The sequence below is a fragment of the Lutra lutra genome, chromosome 11, assembly GCF_902655055.1.
Source record: "Lutra lutra chromosome 11, mLutLut1.2, whole genome shotgun sequence".
In the NCBI taxonomy this organism is placed as follows: domain Eukaryota; kingdom Metazoa; phylum Chordata; class Mammalia; order Carnivora; family Mustelidae; genus Lutra; species Lutra lutra.
The window spans coordinates 46,019,783-46,032,495 of NC_062288.1; the positions used below are offsets into that span (position 1 = coordinate 46,019,783).

General features: G+C 37.0%; 1 protein-coding gene across 1 annotated transcript; it reads left to right on the forward strand.

Moving 5' to 3' along the window:
- The first annotated feature begins 528 nt into the window (after positions 1-528).
- LOC125080494 (uncharacterized) lies at positions 529-6,877 on the forward strand. Its single transcript, XM_047694369.1, has 5 exons — positions 529-939; positions 2,920-3,004; positions 5,129-5,271; positions 6,166-6,249; positions 6,536-6,877. The coding sequence occupies exons 1-5, from the start codon at positions 634-636 to the stop codon at positions 6,875-6,877; spliced, it is 960 nt and encodes a 319-aa protein (XP_047550325.1). The 5' UTR covers positions 529-633.
- The last annotated feature ends 5,836 nt before the right edge of the window (positions 6,878-12,713 follow it).

Below are 12,713 nucleotides of genomic sequence, written 5' to 3' on the forward strand. Positions count from 1 at the left end.
ATTCTACGTACCATCTGTGCCTTGGTGAAATGTTGTTTGCTTCCTTTACAACCTGGAATATTTTTTTACTTATCCTTCAAGATTGGTCCAAATGACTTTTCTAGTGATGTCACTTCTATTTTCCTCAGAGTTAGCCCATCACTCTTTCTATTTCTCATAGCACTATTGTAATATCTATCACATTATGTGTTTTATTTTTTATTTTCATGTCTCTCTCACAAGCAGCCCATCATGACTTAAGAACATTGATTTCAAGTCAATTATCTTTGACTTCCTAGTTAGGACTGACTGCTAGGACAAGGGTGGTGAATAGATGTTCGCAGCAGCCATGATGATTCCCTCCCCCTCTACACACATGTTCCCATCATTTCTGAGCCTTTCTTTCCTGTTTCATAAATCTTTCAGAGATTACATTGGCCTGGAGGAAAAAAATTCAATATACTGTTGCTATAGAGGCAGACCTCACCAACGTGTCTGTTGCAGGTTGCTATAGGTGAAAACACTCTCCACCCAACGTACCTTGACTCTCAGAAAGGCAACAGAAGCAGAGGTGTCACAAGAAGGTTGCAGTATCCCACAGAAGACCTCAACTCCAAATGGAAAAAAGAAGTCCTGGGACCACCACGATCTGAAATGGAAGTCAACATATGGGAAATAAAGCCTCCTGATTTCAGTTATAAACTGTATACATCTTTGGGATTTCCAGAAAAACCATCAAGGAGTATTAAGGAAGAACAAGGAAGGGGAAAAAGAGGTAATTTTCAGGAAACAAGGCTTCACATGCCCAGCATAAGGAGTCATCCCAAGAAGGCCAAATCCCCTGAGTTTATAACTACATTCCCACATCTGGATTCACATAAAGCGAAGTTAATGTTCGTGAAGAGTGGAAAATATCCAAATGGTGTATACCTCAATCCCAAACCACATGACTTTCGACAGGTACAAAAGAGTGTTTGATTCAAAATAACTTAAAACAGATAAGGGGAAATATGTATTATTTTTTATTCATTTCTTAGTTATGACTACTATTACATGAGCAAAAAAGGTATGTGCATATAATATGTACAAATCTGCATCTTTATTTCCCATGGAAAAATACAATTCAGATTCAGCACTAAATGACAGAAGAAAGAGGTAAGAACTTGGTTAATGTTTTTGATATGGTTTTATCAGCCAAGTGGAAAGACTGACTCTGGGATGGACTTTCTTAGTTTTTAGAATGATTGGGACTTAGATGTGATTGGGAAACAGACCTCAGTTGCCAGTTTCAATCTAGAAAGTAATAAAATCAATTCATGAAAAAAAATAATAATAAAATAAAAATAAAATAAAATAAAATCAATTCATGGAGTGAATGGATGAATAAATAAAAATTGACAAAGGGGGCATTATGTTACTTTAATGAGTTTTTCTAATGATTAATAATTTAAATAAAATGTGAGCAAGAATCAGATTTATAATTTGAAATGGTGGTGGGGAATACACATATATTTAAGGAAATACAAATGAGGACAAAATATAATTCCTCTAGAAAATGAATATATTCTCTACTTATGTCTATAATTTTACACATAAATATGACTCTTGCTCAGTAACAAGAGAAGCAATAGGGCTGGCAATATAAAAAAAATAGCTACAAAAAAAAGAATAAGTTTGTTCTCGGAAAATATAAGAAAACAGTTAGGAACGTGGTCTTTGGGGTTAGATTAGGTATCTTTGCCCTCTTATTGCTACTAATTTTGGACAAGTTATTAAGCCTCTTACTTATTTATAACATGGAATAACCCTCCTTCACACTTGATATCGTTCTTTTAAGTAATGAAAGAAATAATGATATGCAAAATATTTATGAATGAATGTTAACTCTTAGGAGGTCTCAGGATAAAAGCTGGAAAATTCAGAAGCCTTGATCCATAAACTTCTTTACTCATTTACGGCATCTAAACCTATTTGCAGTAAATGAACTATATTACCTTTTGGAGTTGAGGGAAAGACAGTTAAATAGCAAATGTCATTAGTTCATTCAACTATTTCACTAGTTACGGTTACAGTTACAAGACTTGAGTAAGAAAAGTTCAAGGAATGGGGACATTTTAATTGTAACTGAATTAATTTGTATTTATGAAAAAGTGAGTTGAAGACTGTGTACTATAAATTGTGCAACCACCAGATGTCGGTATAATTTTCTTAAACTAAGGGGATTCCCATTTCATTTGATTAAAGAGTGAAAAATCTTGTACTAGAGTTTCGTTTGGGACTTTTAATATTTTCCTATTTGCTTTAGCAGGATGTAGAATCACTCACAAAGAAGAGAATCCTGTCTGACTTCTGCCTGAGTTCACCCTTTTGTGCCCCATTGACTAAGCTTTCAAGCAGAGACATTTGTGATGTTTTTAAAATTAGTTTCTGGAAGTGTACAAATTCTATTTTAGTTTATATTAATTAGTTCATTTAAACCATCTTAAAAAAACCTATTTTGTGGTATAGTTTACTGAAAACAGTCAATAATTACTCTATGCCAGTCTCAGTAAATTATTTTAGCTTTGTTAAATATTTTTATGTCCCTGAAATAAACCCAGCTCCAGAAATATAACATGCAACCCTATTTGCATTTGAAAATAAATGCAACTTTTGAATGGATTCCTTTAATTTCATGGTGTTAAAAATATTTTTTATTTCTCCCCCCTAGGATTTGGAAGTACTCTGTTCCACTATAAAATGAATTGGCTATACAGTATAGTATCTTGAATTAGATTATTCTTTCAAATTTCATATGCAAGTTTTAAATGTTTAATAAAATCATCAAAATTACATTTTGCCAGTAAAATATTAATATTTGTAAAAATCACATGGCAAATACAATGTCAGTAATAAACAATATTTACTAGTAATAGTACAATCTTCTCTTTACATATCTAGTACCAACCCAATTTACCAAACTTTGTGACAACTTATGAAAGGGACCCTTATGGATTAAAATTTAAGTCCAGACACTTAAGTACAGGTAAGTCATTATCATAAACTTATGAATATAGCAAAAAATAAACTTTTTGCATTATCTTAATAGTAATACTTGGAGGCACCAGGGTGGCTCAGTCAGTTGGGCCTCGGACCCTTGATTTCAGCTCAGGTTATGATCTCTGGGTCGTGGGATCGAGCCCTTCATTGGGCTCCCCATTCAACACAGAGTCTGCTTGAGATTCCCTCTCTTGCTCCCTTTCCCTTTGCCCCTCCCCCCATGCGCTACATAAATAAATAAATAAATAAATAAAATCTTTAAAAAAATAGTAATACTTGTAAAAACATACAGACCAAATGATGTTTTTTTTAACTTATCACATTTAATAATATGGTAAATTTTTTAAATGCCCACTTAATTAATGGAAGCAATCCACTTTCTTCATCATCTACACCTTTTAATATATTACTGAAGGTTGAGTTTTTAACTCAAAGTGTTCTGTATAGAAAATGAATAGAGTAAGTGGTTAAGAGTATAAACCAGGAAGTAAGCTGCCCCAAGTTACTTAAACTGTCTATTGGTCTACCTATCTATAAATGGGAATGATAATAATTGGATCTATTTCATAGATAGAGATATTGTGAGCATTAAATCTGTTACACATACATAGGTCACTTAGTTAATAATGTGTATATAGCACAGTTATCTCGTACATGGTCATATACACACAATTATTATTATTATTTTATTATTTTTTTTTAAAAAGATTTTATTTATTCATTTGACAGAGAGAGAGAGAGACAGAGAAAGAGAGAGAGGGAACACAAGCTGAGGGAGTAGGAGAGGGAGAAGCAGGCTTCCTGCCGAGCGAAGAGCCTGACGGGGGCTTGACCCCAGGACCCTGGGATCATGACCGCAGTGGAAGGCAGATGCTTAAGGACTGAGCCACCAAGGCGCCCCTCACCCCCGACAATTGTTATTATTGTGGTGCCATTTGAATAGTGCTTGTTCACAGTTAACTTTGTACTACCCAGCATTCCTTATTTGGACAAGGGTTATAATATATGCATCCTATATTTATATGTTATAATTACATATCAATTACAGACAAAACAATAAGATGTTAATGGTGGTTGTCCCTGAGTAGGAAGATAAAGTTTGAGTCTTATTTTCTTCTTTTAAAAATGGGTGTCAAGTAGTTTTATAATTATGAAATTGAGATAATTTATTCATAAATAACGTACACATTTTAGCATGGATTATATTGACAAAAGTCTTTTCTATGTGTGCAATTAAAATGGGACATGTGAACTTTCCTTACATGAACTATGTGTAAGTCACTGGAAAAAAATGCTAAAGATACTTTATAAGATCCAGACTCTGATCTCAAGAAATGTCTAAGTAAAATTTAAGTAGAACACAAATCACAAGGCACTACTGAGAAGTTTAAAAAGAGATTTCCAGGGAAATAAAAGGTGCGATGTGAACTGGCGTTTGAAGGACGACATTAGTTGCAGTAAAATTGGTGGGCAGGATAAGCAAAATTTTATTTGGATTTGCGTTATAAATTGGCCACAGTTGCCAAACTGTGGAAAGAACCAAGATGCCCTTCAATGGACGAATGGATAAGGAAGATGTGGTTCATATACACTATGGAGTATTATGCCTCCATCAGAAAGGATGAATACCCAACTTTTGTAGCAACATGGACGGGACTGGAAGAGATTATGCTGAGTGAAATAAGTCAAGCAGAGAGAGTCAATTATCATATGGTTTCACTTATTTGTGGAGCATAACAAATAGCATGGAGGACATGGGGAGTTAGGAGAAGGCAGTTGGGGAAAATTGGAAGGGGAGGTGAACAATGAGAGACTATGGACTCTGAAAAACAATTTGAAGCGTTTGAAGAGGTGGGGGGGTGGGAGGTTGGGGGAACCAGGTGGTGGGTATTAGAGAGGGCACGGATTGCATGGAGCACTGGGTGCGGTACAAAAACAATGAATACTGTTATGCTGAAAATAAATTTAAAAAATGATTAATATAAAATAAAAGTAAATAAATTGGCCATCAATTCATCTCTCCTGGGCCCTGATCTCCAGCTAAATTCTGAGAGACATGAACAAAGACCTGTGTAATTACTAAGTTTCTCATTTGTCTCTGTATCTGTAGTACATGGGTGCCCCTCACTGAAAGATGATAAACAGAAGAACAGTTCAGAAAGATTTATCACCTACAAGCCTCATGAATGCACCTGGGATTCAAAGCTAATTTTACCAAAAGCCCCCTGGCCCACTAAATCTGCTTCATTCACGGTGAGCTTGACTCTTCCTCTACAGCTGTCCGGAGATGTCTCCAAAACTATTATTGATTACCTTAATGCAGGAGTTTTTCATTTGTTGTTAGCGTATATAGTGAAAGATATTAGCTTTAAAAATAAATCAGAAAGATCTCTGTTTTTTCTTAAAATATGAACAGTGGATTATCCAGAATTTTGAATTTTCTTTTCATATTACAAAGATGGTTGGTCTGGTGGACCGAGGCCTGAATACTGTAAGGAATTTTCCCCAAAGGTAGTCCCACCCCATTTGGAGCAGCCCATTGAGTGAACTGAGCTCAGTAAGAAGACCTGACAAGGAGGCTTTGTCATCCACTCATAAAAATATGTTGAGAAAACACACTTTTAACACAGTTCGTATTCTACCCTGGACAAGAAAGGCTGTTTTGTATCCCTGTATGTCCCAAAACAGCAAGATGTGCCTTTGGCATATGGAGCAAGTTTTTAAAGCAAAGATTATAAAATAGCAATTTAAAAAAGACAACTATCATATGATCTCCCTGATATGAGGAGAGGAGATGCAACATGGGGGGTTGAGGGGGTAGGAGAAGAGTAAATGAAACAAGATGGGATTGGGAGGGAGACAAACCACAAGTGACTCTTAATCTCACAAAACAAACTGAGGGTTGATGGGGGGAGGGGGGTTGGGAGAGGGGTGGTGGGGTTATGGACATTGGGGAGGGTATGTGCTATGGTGAGTGCTGTGAAGTGTGTAAACCTGGCAATTCACAGACCTGTACCTGTGGGGATAAAAATATATGTTTATAAAAAATAAAATTTAAAAAATTATTAAAAAAAAAAAAAGATAAACCACAATTAAAGTCAGTACATGTTTGCTTTCGCTGACTTCCTTTGTGCCATCTCCCCTAAGAGACACAGAAGGCGGCGAGATGTGTACAGTGCATTTATGGATCGTGTGGAAGACAAGTTTACCCAAACGTGCAAGAACAGGTGGGTAAACACTTCAAGAATTGTTGTTGAACACTCATATTACTTCTTAGAGTGGCTTTTCAAATGATTTTTTCAATAATATATACTTTATCCTATAGAAGCTCTATCATAAGAACGGTGAATGAAGTATTTACATGATGCTCAAGTCATTTAAAGTGGGGTCGAAGAGAATCCAGTCCCTTGATCAGATAAATTATTTCTCCTCGGTTCAATGGAATTCTAGAAAAGTACCAGTGACTATGTCACAGTTCCAGGTTTCACCCATATGCTCTCAGACTTGATCATTCTAGAGCATTTCTGCCAACTGCAGAGAGTCAACATCAGCGTCGCCTTGCCCAAAGCCGTCTGTGGCTGCTGAATCTGCCCACAGCAAGTCGGAAGTGCTGGGGGTTAATAGCTCCCAGCAGCAGCCTGCAAGTAATAATGGAGGTGATTGGTCTACACTGCTCCCCAGCGTTGCCCCAGGAGCTAAACTCCAGCAGTCCAGGAGCCTCATGGACTTTGTTGGCTTCCTTCCTGTCTCACTTGCTTACATGCTTACCTTGTCACCATTTTACCTTCACTCAGGGACCACCTATGGTTTCACCAGAATGCTTGCTAAGCGCCTGCTTCTGGGGAAACCTAAATCATGACACCAGAAGGCAGTAGTATAATGATCTTAGAAGGCAGAAAGCCTGGCTTGGAATCCCAGCCTAGCCACATGATCTTGGGCAGATTACTCAACCACACTCCCTCAGTTCTTCACCTGTAGAATGGGAATAATATGCGCTGTCCTGGGATGCAGACAAGGAAGGGGTGTCCGAGTCCATTTATAACTTCTCTTAGCTCTCTTTATGCACTTGTCAATGTCATCTGTAGGAAAGGGGTGGGAGGGCAGATGAACATGGTGAATAGTTTGAGTTTTGGATTTGCTCAAAATGGATTCAAATCCTAAACAAATCACCTATAAATGTAATTTTGGATGATTTGCTTACATTTTCTGAATCAATCTTTCTTTGGTTTTAGGAAAGCTAAGTAAAATGGTATATGTAAATTGCTGGTAAAATCCCTCATATCTTCTGGATTAACTTATTATTGATTATTATTGTTAATGATAATATAAAGATAGGGCTTTGCATAACCATAGAAAAGTTACTTAATTGTCTATGGCTCAGTTTTCTCACCTGTAAAGTGATAATAATAATAATAGCACCCATTTCATAGAGTTGTTGTGAAAAGCTAAAACTTTATAAAACACGTGGATCATAGCAGTGACACTGATTACAAGTATTTCATGAATAAAAAATTAAAAACTATACATCTTGCATGTACAAAACAAGTGTCTAGAGATTAGTCAAGTCAAGTGTTGACTGAAATTGAAGAGAGGAAAAGAGGGTTGGGGTTGGGAAGGGGAGAGAGAGAAAGACTCTTATTAGTAAGATAAATTTATGGCCTTATGTAAATGAGGGGAACCCAGAGACTGAACATTAGCAGACAGCTATCTGTAAGAGCAACAGATTGCAGACAAATATATAAAGAGGAGATCAGTGTCCAGAAAATTGTGTTCAACTGGACATGGTAGGTATGAAGTCACCCCACCATTGACATAGGTGGTAGACTTATTCTTACAAAGTTTACAAAGTGGTTCTTTCAAATTGCAAAGATCCTGCTGTTCATTGATGTGTAGATCACCATAGCGATGGCTGGGGCTTCTCCTATAGATGATTTTGTACTTGAGCCTAGTTATTAGGGGCTCCATGCTCAATGTTATTTTATAGCCAAATACAGGCTCCAATCACAAAGAAAATGACAGGGCACTCCATCACCAAGTTCCTTAAATCAGTTGCAGAAAATCATAGACTCCTGCTGGCTGCAGCATTAAGAATTAAGGGCCCCAAGTCTCCACCAGAACCTCGCCCTCCCTAGCCATTTCCAGTGGGAAGCATGTTTGCTTGATTTCGAGAACAGATCTACCTCAGTACCCCACGGGCTTCTCCAAATAGAAATATTTTAAACTGAAGTCATAGTTTCCTCTTATTTTTTTTCCTTTAAAAAATATCTGATATACTTAGCCAATTGAACCCTGTGGTAGTTCAAGCAAATGGGTTTATTTTTCTCCAACATGACTTTCAAATGTGCTCTATTGGATCTTTCTTCCCTAAGCTTGAGAACATCTTTGGCAGATCCCATAGCTTTTCAATCACTTCATTTGTACCAGCAATGTCATTTCTGTAAGTTCAACTCACATTCAGCCATGAAAAATTGCAGCCTAGAATAAAAACAACATTTTTGTTGTTGTTGATTTTTTTTTTGCTACCTCATACCATCCATGAAGAAATCAATTTATGTGGATTATAGATTCCAAAGTGAAAGGAAAAAAATAATGCTACTAAAATAAATTTAAGGAAAATAAATGATGTCTTAAACAGGACCATAGAAAAGGGAGTATCCATATAGAAAAAAATTTATAAACATGATCTTTCTACTTAAGGATTAAAACTCCAGGGGCACCTGGGTTGCTCAGTGGGTTAAGCCTCTGCCTTCAGCTCAGGTCATGATCTCCGGGTCCTGGGATTGAGCCCTACATCGGGCTCTCTGCTCAACGGGGAGCCTGCTTCCCCCTCTCTCTCTGCCTGTCTCTTTGCCTACTTGCGATCTCTCTCTCTGTCAAATAAATAAATAAAATCTTTTAAAAAACAAAAAACAAAAAACCCCCTCCAAATTTCCAACCATCAAAAGAAACAATTCAGGAATGGAAAGGCAACCACAAAACTCATGCAACAAATATGAAATATACAAGCAACTCAAGAAAAAATAATGGGGTTTCATAGAAGAGTATATCCAAATGACCAAACTTAAGAAAATGTGTTCATCTTCATGAGTCATCAGAGAAATGCAGTCAGAAACACAATGGAATACCATTGTACACCTACCAGAATAGCTAACATGGAAAAGACAGTAAAGATGAAAGATTGGTAAAGGCATGAAGCAACTAGACTCCTCTATACTGCTTGAGGGAGTGTGCATTGGGACAAGTACCTTGGAAAGCTATTTGGCAATATATTCTAAAGTTGAATGTGTATATATAACATAGGACACAACATTTCATTCCTAGTATATTTATCTAACACATATACATAGTATATATACATGCACAATATATTTTATATGTACAGGAATATTCATAGCAAAATTCTTGTATAATCCTCAAACTAGAAACAAGTTTAATGCTAATAAATAGTAAAATGGATAAAGCATGGTATATTTACACAATGGATTACCATACAGCAGAGAAAATGAACAAAGTGTTGTTATTTGTAACTACATGGATGAGTTTCACAAACATACCAATGAGAAAAAAAAAGTACAGATATTTTATATATAATATATATTATATAGCATATAATATATATTATAGTGTATGTATATTATATAAATATAGTGTATAGATGTATATATATACATATATAGTGTATATATATTATAGTGTATGTATATATTATATATAAAGTTATGTAGTATATATGGTGTCTATATACAGTATATATATACTATATAATTATATAGTATATATGGTGTATATATACTATACTATATATACACACACATATACATGTATAGTTATTCCATTTTATAGGGGAAAAAAAACACTTATCTCTGGGTAAGAAATCAGAAAGTTGGTTTCCTTTGTTTTGAAGGGAAGGAGTACAATGAGGAGTTTCTGGGTCCTGGAAATGCAATAATTCTTGACCCAGGTGGTAGTAAGGTAGATGCATTCCCTTTGTGATATTTCATAGAAATATACATTTAATATATGTACACTATGCTGTATATACGTAAAACTTTTATAAGAAATTACCTGGAAGTTTTCTTGTAATCACCTTAAATTTCACAAATAAATAAATATAAGACCTCATCTGTTCTAAATGAAAGCTTTAATTTCAAAACTTCTTTCCTCTCCTCAACAAAAGCCTGCCCTGTGGATCAGGGGTTTACAGTGAAGAAAGGAACATCATCTCCTTTTTTCTCTTTCTACATCTTCTCCCCATCACACTCCATTGCTTCTTGGTCTGCTTTTTATCTCCAAGGTGTTGGTGCCCAAAGGAGAAATGGTCAGGGTAAAAGGGAAGAAAGGGACAAAAACTTAGGTAGAAGAGATTTGCTGTAATCAGACATTGACATTGCCTGTGCGGCAGATGTCCAAACAGTGACTTGATTGTGGAGCCTATTTTGTACATTCTTCTTTGTGCTCTATAGGGATCTCATTTTGCATGGTCATTCGATGAGGGCTAACCTCCAGTCTCCCGCTTTCAGCAGTCTATCCCGCTGCCTCTCACAGGAGGACCTAAGTCCCGTGTGGGCAACCATCTTGGTAGGACCACCCATAAGATGGTTGGAGCTTAGCTTTCTTATGAGTCCACTGTGTTCATGAAACACTCCATACAGCCCACCAAATGGTGAGCATGTGGATGGCCCCATATTTTCTTTTTCTCCTTTTCCTGACACTGTGAGCCACCCATCTTTGAATCTCTAGACACTTCTCTGTGATCAAATGCACACCCTCTGAAACAGCCGGTGATACAGATGAAACCACACCTCCACTAGGAACTGCCATACTACCTTGGGCTGAGAGGCACCACCATGGTTTCTGCATTTTCTGCAGCTCAGCAAGAAGCCATCCACACCCGCCCATTTCCTCCTCCTGTAGGCAACCACCATCTCTATTCTCTATGAATGATAATTCTGAAAGTTTCTGAATTGGCTTTGTGGGGATAACCATCTTTGCTTTCTCACAGGAACCCGAATGGGTACTCTGCAATGCTTCCCCTCAAGGATAATGATGCTTACTTAAAGAAAAAAAAAAAAAGCCTTCAGTTTTGATCATTTACTTACTTAAGTTGGATGGAATAGGGAAAAGAGTAGCACATCTGGCCCACCCACATTTTAGAAAGCCCTCTGGGAATATGTCTTCTAACAGCTTCTCTCCTTACGTTTTTGGCTTTGGGGTTTTGCTTCACTTCAAGACAACAGGAAAGATCCCACTTCTCCTTGCTGTTAACACTTGTATTCCTTGCCTCACTGAGCCCCTATTTTCTCACCTAAGAGAGAAGCCTGGGGCACACTTCTGCAAACAGCTCACATGCTTTTGGCCATTTCCTGGGATTCTTCCTGCCAATATCTCTCCTAGGCATTTTCCACCCACCTATTTTATTTGAAAACCCCTCATTCACCCAGGGGCTGGCCCCACCCACAGCATACCTCTAGCACAGCTTTTATTACACGCTTGAAGGTAACATACTGCCCTTTTCTCCAACTAGGTAATAAAAGAACTTCAGAGCCAGGCTTGATTTCATTTTATTGGTGAGTGCCTGGAATGTGGTATTTAAAATCTTTGCTTAATGAGTAAACAGAAGAAAGTGGTTGAGGTTCATTGTGAAGCATTGATACAGATTACTGGAAACTACATATAAAATGGTCCATTATAACACTCCTCTGGACCTTCCACCCTATTGCTGCAGGTGGAAGGGAGATGTTTCACTGGGTGAGAACATGATGTATTTAGGAATCTTTGACTTTGGCATTACTTAGTCATCTTTTACAATTCGAACTTAGCAACGTACCATCACTTTCATAGGCATAGCTTCCCTCAGTTCCCTCTCGAGCTCACAGTCTTTACTTCGGTATCATCACCATCATCCTTGTCATCATGGTTCTAATTTTATGAACTAGGAAACTCAAGTCCTCATTAGAAACTCACTGTTCATAGCACTTACTATGATGCTCCAGAATGCAAAGGGCACCAGATCGCAGTGACAAATGTGTCCTCTCTGATAAATAACCCAAAATAAATGTATATGGCCAACACAGTATAGTTCTCATTTCTGATCATAGTTGTAGTCATGCTAAACTATCCCTCTTGTCAACATGCCATTAATAAGCTCGGTTTTACATGAATAGAATTAGAATAAGAAACAAGGACAGGACAGATGAGGTATAGCGTTTGCAGTCAAGATTCTTGTCCTGGGAGTAACGTACCAGGTAAAGTTCATCCATTTATGGAAGCTGATTCAGGAAATTCTGGTCTTATATTTCTCTTTTGATCATTTAGATAGCTGATGGACCGAAACAACATGGGGCTTCCTGAAATCTCTCCTGAATGAAAGAGATTCATCTTCTGTGCATTTCCTTATGAGAGCATCTATGGGTTTTGGTATCCTCCTGGATTCTACAGGATCAAGCACACTCCCAAAGTCATAAGAAAGTTCTAAAACTATAAGTTTTTCAAACTAAAGTTGCCTGACTTGAAATTGCTTTGTTGCAACATAGATGAGAATACTGTTATCAGACTTGTGGTTTGTGACAGTTAGATCTTGCACCTTTGAGTGTAAAGCTGATAAAATGTGTACTTTCATTAAGGCCCAAAATTAAAGAAATGCTCTAGTCTCAGGTTAGGCTAAGAAGAGGCAGGTAAATTAGAATAATGCTTAC